The sequence below is a fragment of the Mustelus asterias genome, chromosome 11, assembly GCF_964213995.1.
Source record: "Mustelus asterias chromosome 11, sMusAst1.hap1.1, whole genome shotgun sequence".
In the NCBI taxonomy this organism is placed as follows: domain Eukaryota; kingdom Metazoa; phylum Chordata; class Chondrichthyes; order Carcharhiniformes; family Triakidae; genus Mustelus; species Mustelus asterias.
The window spans coordinates 95,900,177-95,916,086 of NC_135811.1; the positions used below are offsets into that span (position 1 = coordinate 95,900,177).

The window sequence follows — 15,910 nt, forward strand, 5'->3', positions numbered from 1 at the left end:
GATGCAATGAGTCTTCATTTCACATTTGGGTTAACAAGTAAAGAAATAATATTTGGAAAGAGCATTAAGGATTGTATCATACAGATGTTATCATGCATCTGAGAAGATGTATCAGCGAACCTTCCCATCCATTCACAAGGTGGGGAATTCACCTTTCACCGTATCCTCGTCAACTCAAACCAGCAAGTGCTGACAGGGTGAAATTCAGGACCATGCTGGGGATGGTTGGCCAAAGGGCCAGTAAATGTTATTGCTTTGGATTTTTCACATCCATGCTGTTCTTTAGACTGAAGATGGTTGATTGTCGCTGGTGGTGATTCGCCAACCGAGGCACCAATGAAAACTGGGATACCTGAGAGCTGTAGGAATGAAGTTTCCTTCACTGAAGGAAGGAAGATGGCCGACTATCACCTCTCCATCCAGACCTGGATTTTTACAATTCTGCCCTGCAACATAGCTGTCGGCTAAGCTTTTCTGGAAGCCATATGTGGTGAGGTGATGGCCTAGTGGTATTATCGCCAGACTATTAATCCAGAAACTCAGCTCGTGTTCTGGGGACCCGAGATAGAATCCCACACATCAGATAGTGGAATTTGAATTTGACAAACATATCTGGAATTAAGAATCTACTGATGACCATGAAACCATTGTCTATTGTCGGAAAAACCCATCTGGTTCACTAATGTCTTTTAGGGAAGGAAATCTGTCATCCTTACCTGGTCTGGCCTACACATGACTCCAGAGCCACAGCAATGTGGTTGACTCTCAGTTGCACTTCAAGGGCAATTAGGGATGGGCAAAAAATGCTGGCCAGCCAGCGACGCCCATCTCACACGAATGAAAAACATATGTAAATGCCAGTGGGGACATTTGCAGAGCCTGTTCTCCACTCCTTCTGACAAGGTGATGTCCGCACAGCAGTGTTGACTTATTTTCCTCATTGTCAGTGACAAGTTCTCTTTTGATGGTGGGAATTCCATTGAGAGGCCAGTCAGGTTTTGTCAGGCTTTCCAACCTTGGGAAATAGGTTGGGGTTGGTGCAGTATTAATGAGGCAGGCAAAAGTCCCTATCTACAGGAAAACCACAATGATAAGGACATTTAGATCCACGGGGGAGAGCTCTCCCACCACCCAGAGCAGGCGAGGGGTGGTCAAATTATCAAATTAGTGAAACCCAACTCCAATTCAATCACACATGCACCTATTTCTCTTTGAACTGTAGTGGATGTTCGGAGCTTTTGAGTATTTTCAATTGAAAAGGCAGGTCCATAGTCATAAAGCTTTAAGTTTATTTATTAGTGTCACAAGTAGGCTTACATTAACACTATAATGAAGTTACTGTGAAAATCCTCTAGTTGCCAACCCTGGCGCCTGTTCGGGTACACTGAGGCTGAATTTAGCACGGCCAACGCATCTATTCAGCACGTCTTTTCAGACTTGTGGGAGGAAACCGGAGCACCCGGAGGAAACCCACGCAGACACGGGGAGAACGTGCAGACTCCACACAGACAGTGAACCAAGCTGGGAATCGAACCCGGATCCCGGGTGCTGTGAGGCAGCAGTGCTAACCACTGTGTCACCTTGCCACCCATAATGACAAGATTTAAATCAGATTCCAATAGTGTAGTTGGGATCTTGATTTGAATTTAATGGCTGCTACGCAAGTTTCCCAAGGCTCATGAAATCTGGCAGCTGAAGGGAGATGGGAACAGCCAGATAAAGTAGCCAAGGACCTTTTTATAGCACTGCTTGTGGGCCAGGAGAAGCAGAAGTACTCTCCTCGCCACCCCCCACTCCCCCCCCAACTCTGGTGCCTAAAGCAAATCTTCTATTGTGATTGGCAAACACCCCTTCCCCTTTTCTGCCGCACAATCTCTCTCAGCTTCCCCATTGCAACCTTCCCTTCCCACCTCGTGGCTCACCACCGTCCACCTTTCACAGTTGCCAAAACAGTCCTCAGCCATTGGCTTGTTGAACTGGCAGCCAGGCGGCCTCTCAGTAATTCAATTATATTTGAGCTCCTGCTGTTACATTTGGCAGCAACTTCACATTTTCAAAAATTCCCAGTTTGCCTCTGTCCCCCAGCTCACCAAAATGGAATCCTCCCTCTCCGCGATGAATATCGAGAGCATGTGGGAGGCACGGTGGCACAGTAGTTAGCATTGCTGCCTCACAGCGCCAGGGACCCAGTTCGATTCCGGCCTCGGGTCACAGTCTCTGTGGAGTTTGCACATTCTCCCCGTGTCTGCGTGGGTTTCCTTTGGGTGCTCTGGTTTCCTCCCACACTCCAAAGATGTGCGGGTGAGGTAGATTGGCCATGCTAAATTGCCCCTTAGTGTAAGGGAGATTAGCAGGATAAATATGTGGGGTTACAGGGAATAGGGTCTGGTTGGGATTGTGGTCAGTACAGGCTCGATGGGTCGAGTGGCCACTTTCTGCACTGTCGGGATTCTATGAATGTCTCCGTCTCTCTGGAGAGGCTGAGCCTCCTGCAGCGCTGGACCTCAGACATTTGCAGGTAGTTGACGCGCTGTCTGTATACTCTAGCCGCTGGGTGGGGACGTCTTTACTGCCCCTCCCACTTTGGCCTCCCTGCTGGCCCTGCACCAACTGGGCCTGAGCCCAAGCCTCTCCTCTTACAGCTCTCTGCCTGGGATGCTGCCTGCAATCACCTGGCCTCCTCACCCTCCCTCCTGCCTCTCTCTTCCTCTTCACAGGAAGTCCCACCAGCAGACTGGACGCTCCCCATTGGATCAGATGCAGAGGGCCAGTGTCTTGCAAATGAAGGAACTCTGTCCTCCAATCCTCAGGAAAACCTTCCAGTGAAGCCTTGAAATATTGAAAGTCACTTCAAATGTGAAACAGTAACTCGGAAACTCAAGCTAAACTCTCGCAGCTATGAATTCTATCCCAGAGAAACTGCTGCTGCTCCGGGCGTCTTTTATCTCACCCATGGATGAGGAAATGAAAAAGCCTAAATAGCGTCCATCTGTTTTGCCCTGTGCACTGAGCTAGAAATAGCACAGGCCGTGTAAATTCCCCGTCAACTGGACTTTTAATGTCCTTAATCGGCCCTTTGATTGTCAATGGGCGAGCATCCAATTTGTGCACATACTCACAACCTTAAAATTGCAAACATGTGTGATGACATCAGGAAATGCTCCCAATGTCTTCTCCCGCAATTTTACACACTTCCGGGCTGGGCGCGTGTCCCTCCCGGATCTATGGAATTCAGGCCACTCGCCGGGATTCTCTGGCCTCCCTCATGGAGTTTTTTTCGGTGGAGTGAACAGCGCACTGTCGGCCAGCGGTGGGATATTCTGGTCCCCACACTGCCGGGAAACACACAGAGAGGGGTGCGCCATCGGTGGGGCCAGAAGATCCCACTGGCGTGAAGAGCCGGAAGATTGTGCCCCATTGTCTTGATGAGTTCTATCAGGTTACTTCTCAACTCTTTAAAAAAAAAGCCCAAAATTTAGACAATATGTCACAGAAACATAGAATCCCTACAGTGCAGAAGAGGTCATTCGGCCCATCAGGTCTGCATCGACTCTCCGGCACAGCATACCCCCAGGCCCCATCCCCATTACCCCACTGACCCCCCTAACCTACACATCTTACCACTGTGCCACCCTTTGCAACTTGATAGGTCCTGAAATTGCTTCCGACTGCATATGGGGGGGGTCACCCCAAGCTGATGATATTGAAGGTCATTACCACAGATAGTAGTTGAGGCCAAAATGTTGTGTGATTTCAAGAAGAAATTAGATATAGCTCTTGGGCCTCAAGGGATCAAGCGATATGGTGGGGAAGGAGGGATAAGGATATTGAATTAGATGATCAGCCATGATCATAGTGAATGGCAGAGCAGGTTTGAAGAACTGAATGGCCCACTCCTGCTTCTCGCTTCTATGTTTCTATAAGGTCACGGTGACCCTCAACTTCTCCAGTTCATTTCAGGACTCAGTGGGGCACCTGTGTGGTATCTCACAATCAGCTGCACACAGCTGTGTCAAGCTAGTGATTGATACCCATCTTCTGACATGTCTGCTCTTTCATCAACCACCAGACAGACAAGGTCAGCTAATTTCATAGCCATGTTGTTCCCGTCCCTTTTACTTCACGAGCCATAACTTTGCTCATAGGTCTGTTGTGTGGCACTGCACCCAGCGCCTTTTGGAAGTCCACATACACCACATCAACTGCATTACCCTCATCGACCCTCTCCGTTACCTCTTCATGAAACTCCAGCAAGTATGTGAGAAATGATAGTTCCTGAACAAATCCATGCTGGCTTTCTTTAGCTAACCTGCATTTGTCCATGTGACCATTCATTTTGTCCCGAATTATCATTTCCCAATGTTTTCCCACCACCCAAGTGAAACTGTCTGCTCTGTTTGCTGGAGTTGGATTTAGAGACATCTCATTTGAGAGACAGCGCAACCGACAGTGCAGCACTCCCTCGATATTGCACTGGAAAGACAGCACAGGATATGTGCTCATGTTTCTGGAGGGGAGCATGGGACTCTGAGAGAGTGTTACCAACTGCACCTGTTATAAAGTTTATTTATTAGTGTCACAAATAGGCTTACATTAACACTGCAATGAAGTTACTATGAAAATTCCCTGGTCACCACACTCCGGCATCTGTTCGGGTACACTGAGGGAGAATTTAGCACGGCCAATGCACCTTAACCAGGACATCTTTCTGACTGTGGAAGAAATCCGGAGCTCCCGGAGGAAACCCATGCAGGTACGGGAAGAACGTGCAGACACCACACAGACAGTGACCCAAGCCGGGAATCGAACCCGGGTCCCTGGCGCCGTGAGGCAGCAGTGCCAACCACTCTGCCACCCACAGCTGACACTTAATGACACCTACTTGCAGGAAGCCAAAGATAAGAGTCAGCAGTGCCTGCGATCCTAGTGTAACTTAGCTGATGACTAGCATCAAGGCACAAGAGCGTCGCCCCCCTGCTACTTTTCCATTTGGTTAATTCCCTTTTAACTATTCTGCAGAGGGAGACCTGCGCAAAGAGATAGTGAGCCTTTCAGATAAACCACCTCAACAATCGGAAGAATCGGTTTTTCACATGTTGAAGTGAAGGTTTTCGATAGGGACAAACCTCTTTGCATTTATCTGATCTCTGCAACACGTGGCATGACTATCAGTGTACAGAATTTGACACTCGCACTATAATTAACTCCGTATATTTAGAAACAGCAACATTAATCGTGTGTCACGAAACGAGGTCATGGTGGACGTTGTTTTCCAAGGCATATGCAGTAAAATCTGTGCATTAATATAACGTACTCTGACCCTAACTATTAAATAACAAACTAACCGAATTAAGCAGACAATAATAAATTGCAGCAGCTAATAAAGGCCGGGGAGGGTGGGGGAGTGTGATATCTCCCCCGTGTGGTAATGAAGAGAACTGCAAGATAGAATTAATTGGCTGGCCGCTGTTCTTAGTGTTGACTAAGCATATCTTTCCTCATTCTCACCATGTACTGAATGTTTGAGTGGGTCTGGCCATTAGCGTGACCTTGCATCTGATTACATTTCCTGCAAAAATCAAGGGTCGGAAGTGCTTTTAATTCACGGTCCATTCGTCAACAGCGAAACGGGAAGTTAGGGAAATCAGTTTTTCAAAGGCTGTTGTGAGGGAATTTGAAAAGAAATTGTACCAAATTATTAGGCCAGGGTCAAAAGCATTGAAAACAGATTTGCGGTGAATTCGTTAATTCTGAGAGCAACCCTATGTCTTTCTGTCCAAAGGAAACAGCATTAAATGCAACATGGCATGGTGGCACAGTGGTTAGCACTGCTGCCTCACAGCTCCAGGGACCTGGGTTCAATTCTGGCCTTGGGTGACCGTCTGTGTGGAGTTTGTATGTTCTCCCTGTGTCTGCATGGATTTCCTCCAGGTGCTCCGGTTTCCTCTCACAATCCGAAAGATGTGCGGGTTAGATGGATTGGCCATGCTAAATTGCCCCTTAGTGTCCAAAGATGTGTAGTAGGTTAGATGGATTGGCCATGCTAACTTGCCCCTTAGTGTCCAAAGATGTGTAGTAGGTTAGATGGATTGGCCATGCTAAATTGCCCCTTAGTGTCCAAAGATGTGTAGGTTAGATGGATTGGACATGCTAAATTGCCCCTTAGTGTCCAAAGATGTGTAGTAGGTTAGATGGATTGGCCATGCTAAATTGCCCCTTAGTGTCCAAAGATGTGTAGGTTAGATGGATTGGACATGCTAAATTGCCCCTTAGTGTCCAAAGATGTGTAGGTTAGATGGATTGGACATGCTAAATTGCCCCTTAGTGTCCAAAGATGTGTAGGTTAGATGGATTGGTCATGGGAAATGTGTGGGGCTATGGGGATAGGGCAGGGGAGAGGGCCTGTGTAAGATAATGGGTGGGACTTTACAGCCTTTCTTGCCCCGAAACCGCAAAATCCTGCCCGAGGTCAACGGATCTTCCCAGGGTCTGCCCATCACCAGCTCTGATTCCTGTATCGGGCAGGACGGTAAAATTCTGGCCACTCTGTCAAAGAGTCCATGCAGACTCGATGGGCCGAATGGCCTCTTGTGCACTGTAGGGATTCCACGATAACAGCAAACGTTTGGATAGTCTATAGTTCCGCAGGGGTATTTAGGTCCCAGCACAATCTGAGAGAGTTAAGTTAGTGCAAATCCTAGCATCGTCTATACACCCAGGAAACAAACTCAAGTTGACCATTTTTTCCAAAGAATTCTGTCTTCTGTTATTTAAAATTGGATTCACGCCATGCTTGGGTGACCATCTGTGTGGTCCAGTCAACCACATTGCTGTGGTTCTGGAGTCATATGTAGGTCAGACCAGGTAAGGACAGGGACACTGGTGGTAGAGGTGGCGGGTTTAGCAAGTGCTGTCGGAGTAACTGGACAGTGACAGGAGTGTTCATGTGATGTGGGTTTTGATACAAGTGCAGTCTAAGAGCAGTCCGAATCAACAGTCAGAGCCTGACCTGACACTAGAACAATAGCTAAGTGATATCTCACTCCGCTCTAACTGACCAGCTTGTCATTCAGATGAATCTGTTATAATCATTTTTCAAGCGATTTACAGCCACTTCTGAGGCTTTAGATTTAGGAGTGCCAATCGCAATGCAATAAAATCTAACGATGTCCTCTTACTCAAATTCCCATTGTGAATTGGGGCGGCACAGTGGTTAGCACTGCTGCCTCACAGCACCAGGGACCTGGGTTCAATTCTGGTCTTGGATGATTGCCTGTGTGGAGTTTGCATGTTCTCCCTGTGTCTGCGTGGGTTTTCTCCGGGTGCTCTGGTTTCCTCCCACAGTCCAAAGATGTGCGGACTAGGTGGATTGGCCATGCTAAATTGCCCCTTAGTGTCAGGGGGACTAACAGTGTAGATATGTGGGGTTACAGGAATAGGGCCTGGGTGGGATTGTTGTCGGTGTAGTCTCGATGGGCCAAATGGCCTCCTTCTGCACTGCAGGGATTCTATGAAACTATCAATCCCATTATCATCCACTGTACAGATGTTATACAGCTGCAAACAGTTTTCTGTTCAAAGGCTAGCCCTCCATGGACAAGCTCTCATCTTGCTTTCAGAAGGTGAAAGTTCAATGTAATTTTATGCAATGCACTTTAATATCAGTTTGGGTTTGATATTTGATTACACTCGTGAGGTAAGGTGGCATTTTAACAAGACCATTTTAGCTGTATTCCCATGCAAAGTCTGTGGCGAGACGATGGTGTAATGGTATTTTCACTGGGCTAGTAATCCAGAGACTCAGGCCGGAATTCTCTGGCCATTCACGCCCTACTGCTGCTGCCAGAGAGGATGGAGAACTTGGCGCTCAGCCAAATCTGCATTCACTGCAGTGGGACTGGAGAATCCCGCTTGCATGAACGGCTGGAGAACCCCACCCATTGAATCATCATAGAGTTCCTACAGTACAAAAGGAGGCTATTTGGCCCATCGAGCCTGGAGCACCAACAACAGCCCCACCCAGGCCCTATCCCCATAAACCCCAAACCTCCGCCTGTATTTACCCTGATAATCCCCCTGACACTAAGGGTCAATTTAGCATGGCCAATCCACTTAACCTGCACATGTTTGGACTGTGGGAGGAAACCGGAGCACCCAGAGGGAACACACACAGACACGGGGAGGATGTGCAGACTCCGCATAGACAGTCACCCAAGGAATTGAACCCGGGTCCCTGATGCTGTGAGGCAGCAGTGCTGACCACTGTGCCACCAGGGTGTTGGAAGCAGAGACAATCAATGATTTCAAAAGGAAATTAGGGAACTAAACGTACCAAGCTATGGAGATACACAGGGGAATGGGGCTGGCTGAACTGCTCTACAGAGAGGCAGCATAGACTCATGAGCTGAATGGCCTTCTTTGATTCCGTTATGACTGTCATGACTCTAACTGAGGGCAGAGTGTCAGGATTGAAGCTGGAATACCCTTCAATACCTCAAGGAACAAAGATGAATAGTGTATCGGACCCAATACAGTGAATAATCTTTGGATTAAGTTGCAATTGGCTGTCTTACATGAGCTGATGTCATTATTTATATCAGGTACCAATGTGTGAAATAAGCCATGGCTTTAAACAACTCAAAATTGGAAGTCTGGAACAGATTATTCATTAGCACTTCCAATAATAACGTTGATGCAAATTTCCCACCTACAGGGGGCACTGTTGTCAGCTCCTTGACAGCTATTGGGAAAATTCCTTTAACAAATGTTGCAGCCTGGCAGCAGCCACAGACGCTTCGACCCCAGCTAACCTGTGCAAACCCACAGCAGACCTACCGTCCAAAACAAGAACGATATCCCCAACTTCTAATAAATCCTTCAGTTCATGGATTTAGAGGAAGAACTCTCCAAATTTCTCAACTCCCAAGACTTTGAGGACTGAGAAATTTGGAGAGTTCAAACATCCTTCATCTACGTCTAACATACTCATATAAATAACATGATTGACAGGGCTGAGTTTATGGGTGAGAATTTTTAAAATGCATTCATGGGACATGGGCATCGCTGGCTGACTGGCATTTATTGCCCATCCCTAGTTGTCCAAGGGCATTTGAGAGTCAACCACATTGCTGTGGTTCTGAAGTCATATGTAGGCCAGGCCAGGTGAGGACAGCAGATTTCCTTCCCTAAAGGACATGAGTGAACCAGCTGACAATCGACAATGGTTTCATGGTCATCAGTAGATTCTTAATTCCAGATTTTCTTTTTATTGAATTCAAATTCCACCATCTGTCGTGGCGGGATTCGAACCCGGGTCCCCAGAACATTAGCTGAGTTTCTGGATTAATAGTCTGGCGATAATACCACGAGGCAATCACCTCCCCGAGAATCATGAATCATAGAATCCCTACAGAGCAGAAAGTGGCCATTTGGCCCATCAAGTCTACACCAACCATAATCCCACCCAGGCCCTATTCCCGTAACCCCACATATTTACTCTGCGAATCCCCTGATACTAGGGTCAATTTACCATGGCCAATCAACCTAACTTGCACATCTTTGGAATGTGGGAGGAAACTGGAGCACCCGGAGGAGGAAACCCACGCGGACACAGGGAGAATGTGCAAATTCCACGCAGACAGTGACCCGAGGCCGGAATTGAACCCGGGTCCCTGGCGCCATGAGGCAGCAGTGCTAACCACTGTGATTCTCCATCCTGACAATCACCGTTGTTAAAAAACACACACAAAGCTAACAGACCTAACATAATGTGAGGTGACAATAGATATTTACAGTATTTTATCAGTGATCAATGTGTGATTATCAGTCAGTAAACCTACAGTGACTGAATAACTGTCACTAATCCTCTTCTCAGGTCTCAGTTGTTTAGCTCTTTATGTTGTTCTGGGATTTCTGGGCTCCAGCTCAGGACTCATCCCTGCGTTAGAGACAGGCCCAGCTTCGATATGGCAGCAAGGATCCATTTCCAGGACTTCACCTCGATTTCCTCTCCTCACACCTATTTAGTGGCTATGTTCATGTTCAGCTCAATACGCTGGTGGTGGACCGTGGGTCTTGAGCCCTCTCACGCCAAAGGATCTAAGCAGTGGGGCAGCAATTAAAAGAAAGCTGACAAATTAAGTTATCTCAACACTCTGAACATTATGGATGGAATCTTCAGAAAATATTCTAAGGGTGGGATTTTCCAGCCACGCTCACCCCAAAACCGGAAAATCCCGCCTGAGGTCAATGGACCTTTGCATGGTCCGCCTCCCTGCACACTATAATTCCCTGAGCGGTGGACAGGAAAATTCCCCCTTATGTATCGTAACAGTGTGAAAATGGGACTCCTCCATGCCAGTCTTTTGGGCGAGCTCAGCCCCCGCAATTGGCTTCAAGCCGACTTCAAAGCATTCAAGCGCCATTGCGCAGGGCATCCTGACCTCCTGCTGAATCGGGAGAATTCCTCCCCACCCCTATCATCTCTGACATTGTCACTGCAGCCACCCCCCCCCCCCCCCCCCCCCCCACACCAACACGCATCGCTGGCATCAGGGCCCTCCTGATAAGTCCCTTGGCAGACCGTCAACATGCAACCACATCACGACCCCCTCCAAGACACACCTTTGCACGACCATCCCACTTGCAGCGCTCCCCCCACATAAACCCTCCCATCATCATGAACACCCCTTCCCCCCCCCATCATACCCCCACTCCCACTTAATCCCACTCAATCCCCATCCCCACTTAGGCATTCAGGCCCTACCCCCTTGGCACTGCCCCGACATGCTTATATTGCCCAGATGCCAACCCGGCACTGCCAAAGTGCCAAGTGGGCACTGCCAGCATGCCAGGTGGGCACTGACCAGCCATGCCCCTGACCACCCAGGGGCTTCAATGGCCACTAATCCCTCTGGAATGGCCATGGCGCCTGGCCCCCAGTACTGCAGAGCAGTAGTGATTCTCGCCGCTGTGACGTACAGAATCATAGAATCTAAGACACAGAGAAAGGCCCTTCGGCCCAAACTGGTCCATGCCGACCAAAATGCCCATCTAAGCTAACCCCATTTGCCTGCATTTGGCCCATATCCCTCTAAACCTTTCCTATCCATGTATCTGTCCAAATGCCTTTTCAATGTTGTCAATGTCCCTGCCTCAACCACTTCCTCCAGCAGCTCATTTCACATACGTACCACCCTCTGTGTAAAAACGTTGCTCCTCAGGTTCCCATTAATTCTTTCCCCTCTTAACTGAAACCTATGCCCTCTAGTTCCCAATTCCCCAACCCTGGGAAAAAGACTGAGTGCATTCACCCTATCCATGCCTCTCATGATCTTATTCACTTCTGTAAGATCACCCCTCAGTCTCCTACGCTCCACAGAAAAAAGTCCTCGCCTGTCCAATCTCTCCCTATAACTCAGTCACTTGAGTCCTGACAACACCCTTGTAAATCTCTTTTGCACTCTCTCCAGTTTACTAACGTCCTTCCTAAAGCAAGGCGACCAAAACTGAACACAATACTCCAGTTGCGGCCTCACCAACATCTTGCTGGCAAGGGGGGGAAGCAGCCATGCAGGAGCAGGAAAGTCCTTTTAACTTACATTATTTTTATGTAAATAGGCCTTGCACCCTTTCGGGGCACGAATCGGTTTTCTACCCTCCCGTGCTATCTTCCCGGCTCGCCACGTTGATCGACCGGCTTGGCGAGCTCGTAAGATCGCGCCCTATTTGTTCTCCAGCAGCCAAAATGGCAGCTCCTGGCCTCTCAGACCTTCAACTGGGCTGTGTTTTCCATCCCCATTTCCCAATGGAAGGCCAAACGTCTGGACTGTGGTGGGAGTCTGGCTTGGCCATGTTAACGAACTGGACAACCAGAATCAGGCCCTCGCTAGGTCCTGCTCATTCTGAAACATATAAGAACCTGAGGAGAATTGACAGGATGGACTCGGGGACAGAGTATAAACACACGAGGGTTCCTTTCGGAGAGTTGTTGGTCTGTGGAATTCGCTTCCCAGTGGAGGCCGGATCATTGAATATTTTAATGGCAGAGTTTGTTTCTTGGTTGACAAGGGAATCAGACGATATAAGGAGACAGGCAGAAAAGTAGAGTTGACGGCACATTCGGAGCAGCCATGATCTTATCAAATGCGGTAGCAGGCTCGAGGGGCCGGGTGGCCTACTCCTGCTCTGAATTCCTCTGCTCACACGGAGGCACTGCAAGTGCCCAATCCCCAGCTAGACTGGCTCCAGTAAAAACTGACCCCAAAATTTTATCAAATAACTTAACTTGGAGTGGAAGATCAATTTGGGATATTCCCCCTTCTTGCACGCCCGCCACCATCTCCCCATCAACCTCTGCCTCCTCATCCCCACCATCCACCTCCCAATGAGGACAGGAACGGGCTTGATATTCATGATTAAATAGCATAAAAACGCTCCCTGATATCACTCCAAAACGGCAACTAGCCAAGGAAAGGTTGAGCCGTCGATCAGCCAAGAGTGAATCCCAAAAACGTTGAGGAGAAAAAGAGGAGAAAATTAGGGGGAAAATATAAATAAGCTTAATTGCGAGGCTCTTGAGTTGTGCTAGAAAAAAGGGGCAATCTTGTGATCATTGTAGCAAACTAAACACTATAGGGAGAAAACATTCTTCTTGTGGAGGCATGATGACACAGTGGTTAAAGCTGCTGCCTCACAGCGCCAGGGAGCCGGGTTCGATTCCCGGCTTGGGTCACTGTCTGTGCAGTCTGCACGTTCTCACCGTGTCTGTGTGGGTTTCCTCCGGGTGCCCCGGTTTCTTCCCACAGTCCAAAAGACGTGCTGGTTAGGTGCATTGGCCATGCCAAATTCTCCCTCAGTGTACCCAAACAGGCGCCAGAGTGTGGCGACTAGGGGATTTTCACAGTAACTTCATTGCATCAGCGTTAATGTAAGCCTACTTGTGACAGTAATAGATAAATCTTGTTGTTCCTTACTCCTTATCCATTATTCTGTCCAAATCCTTTACTGTCCAAAGTGTCTTCTCATAAAGTCTTACATGAGTTCCTCGCCCCAGTTTGTATGATCTTATTTCTGTTGTCTGACTTCAATCAAAAATAATCTTGGGAAAGTGTTTCCAGCTAATACACATCTGCTCCATTTGTAGAATGTTACCCAGATGTGAAGTTTTAGCAACTGCAGGGAAACACAAAGAACTGTGCGGGAAGCTAAATAGAGGGTTATGCCCATTCTGAGGGAAATTGGTTCAAGGTTGCTATAAAGTATGGATAGGATTTTAACGGTGGTCAGATTAAACAGTGGCTTGGACTCTGTACTAAAATCCAGCTTTCTTTACAAACACAAACCGCTTAGCCAAGTAAATTTTCGACAATGGAAATTCAGTCATCTCTTTGTGTGTGTGTGCGTATGCGTGGCTAGTTTGTGCAGCAATCTGTTTCATAGCTGGATTTATTTATCAGGAATTCCAAAATATCTCAAATACAAAGTGCAGAGCCCCGCTCTGTGTACATTCCTGTCTAAGATCTGGGATATTTTATGTTGGCAATGTGCATTCCTCATTAGATGTGCCTGTGCTTGCATTGAAAGTCTTCAACTCCTTCCCAACTATTCTAATAATTTAGGGAGGGGGCTGATATGTACTTTAGCAATCTTGTTCTACACAGCTAGGTGGAGTTAGCCCATGTCCTTTTAAGCTTGCAAACTTTTTTGGATGCTTCTTGAGCAGCTGTGTGACTGGAGTGAGAGCACACACATACGTTCCCCTCTCTCTCTCTCTCTCTCTCCACTCACTGGCTTAGATCCCAGCACAGTGAGCCTGAGTTCAGTTGGTATTTTTAATCCCAGTTTGACATTTCTAACCATGGCAGACTCCATGCAGACTGAAGAGCAGGAGAGTCCCGAGGTGGCTGAGCCACAGGAGCAGGATGAAACCCCGAAGCCGGAGGCCCAGTTCAATGGGGTGCTGGTGCTCACCCTCTTGGACAAGGTGATGGGGATGGTTGACAAGATCCAAACCAGCCAGCAGCAGCTGGAGCAGCGGCACCTGGAGATGGAAAATGCCGTCTTCAACATCCAGAATGAGCTCAGCAAGCTGACCAAGTCGCAAGCGAACACCAGCAACAGCGTTGACAAGATGCTGGAGAAGATTCGGAAAGTCAACGTCAACGTGAAGACCATCAAACACAACATGGAGAAGCAAGGCGCACAGATCAAGAAACTCGAGACAAATGAGGCCACACTATTGAAACGGAATAACTTCAAAGTCATGATTTACCAGGTAAGCCTTTCACTGAAGTTAATAATTAGTGTGTGTGTGTGCGTATGTATGTGTGTGCGTGTGTACGTGCAAGTGTGTCTCTGTGTATTGTGTGTGTGCTTATGTCTGTCTGTGTATTTGTGTGTATATTGTGTGTCTCTGTGCATGTGTTGTGTGCGTGTGTGTATTATGTTTGTGTGTGTCTGTGTGTGTATCTGTGTGTGTGTATTGTGTGTGTGTGTCTGTATCTGTGTGTCTGTACTGTGTGTGTCCGTGTGTGTGTACTGCGTATGTGTGTGTACTGTGTATGTGTGTGTGTATCTGTGTGTCTGTACTGTGTGTGTGATCAGACAGAGCTCAGTTTGATACCAATATCATTTTCTATACATTCTGAAATGATTTAGGGAACTTATACCATATCTCTCTGGTTCTATACATGCTGAAATGACTTTAGGGAAAAATTAACCCACCTGGTGCAGGAACCAGATTCGCTTTATCTGACACATAACTTCCTGACATTTATCAAAAGTGATGGTGATAAAACTTCACCCAGGAGTTGGGGTGGGGTTGCTTGTTTGCTGTGGTGAGATCTAACTGTATGTGTAGGGAGCTTAATCAACGGACTGTGTGAAATGACACTTACTCGAGCTATTTCACAGTGAACCTTTGGTGCGGGGCGAACAATGTGACTCCGATCCCCTGGTACAAAAGAAAACAACAAATCTTAATCGTGTGCATCAGACAATTCAGATCAAGGCAGTCTGAGCGCACTAAGCAGTGAGCAGATTATTAGCTGGATGATATTGTCTGGTTGCTATGTAGCAGAAATATTATTGCCAACACAGATCTCCATTCACAGATAATTTGAGTGGAACAGTAAAAATGTTACAAAACACAGCCAAAGTCAGAAAATGATCCCATTGCACTGTCACTAACAGTGCTCGAAGGGAATCTCCTTCAAGATGTCACAGCAACTTTATTGCACTGTGATTGTGTGCGTGTCTGTGTGCATGTTTGTGTTTGCGTGTATGGGCGCGTGTGGCTGTGTATGTTAGTGTGAGTGTGTGTGTATGTGTATGTGTATATGTGTCGGTGTATGTGTTGGTGTCTGTGTGTGTGGCACTGCATTAAGAAGACTATTAGCTGCAGGTATTCTTATGATATTCTTCCAATAAATCTATGCAGACTGGAAAGCATAGCTGATACAAGTGAATTATTGAAAAATAAAATTTCACAGTTTCTCCAGCAAGTTTTTGCTCCTGGGGTGAATGTTTGTCTGTACCATTTCCAACTTCTCGCATGCCACATAAAAGTCTATGGTGGATGCCTGACAGTATGTTGCAATCCAACCCCCACCCCCCTCCCTCCACTGGACGACACTGCATGGCCTGGGTAGGGCCCAATATAAAGGACAAAAATAACGGGGAATTCAGCAACAACGAAAGTCAATGGATGTTCAGATTTGGTTCTCAGAACACCCAGAGCTCCCATTCGAGGGGCAGTTTTAGCAAATGGAAATCCACTTCTAACACTTGTGGCAGCTGCGGATTTAAAATTAAAATGAATGGAAATAAATGTCATTAAAAAGGCAAGTGGGATTCTTGGTTTTGTTCACGGCGGGGGGGGGGCATTGAGTATGAAAGGAAAGAATTGTTA

At 47.3% G+C, this 15,910-nt stretch overlaps 1 protein-coding gene across 1 annotated transcript in view; it reads left to right on the forward strand.

Annotated features, from left to right (window-relative positions):
- The first annotated feature begins 13,408 nt into the window (after positions 1-13,408).
- The window catches only part of LOC144500701 (caveolae-associated protein 1-like), an 83,193-nt gene continuing 80,691 nt past the window's right edge, over positions 13,409-15,910 (forward strand). The window contains exon 1 of the mRNA XM_078224034.1: positions 13,409-14,275. Coding sequence (XP_078080160.1) covers positions 13,709-14,275 — 567 coding nt within the window. The 5' untranslated portion in view covers positions 13,409-13,708. The remainder of the gene's footprint in view (positions 14,276-15,910) is intronic.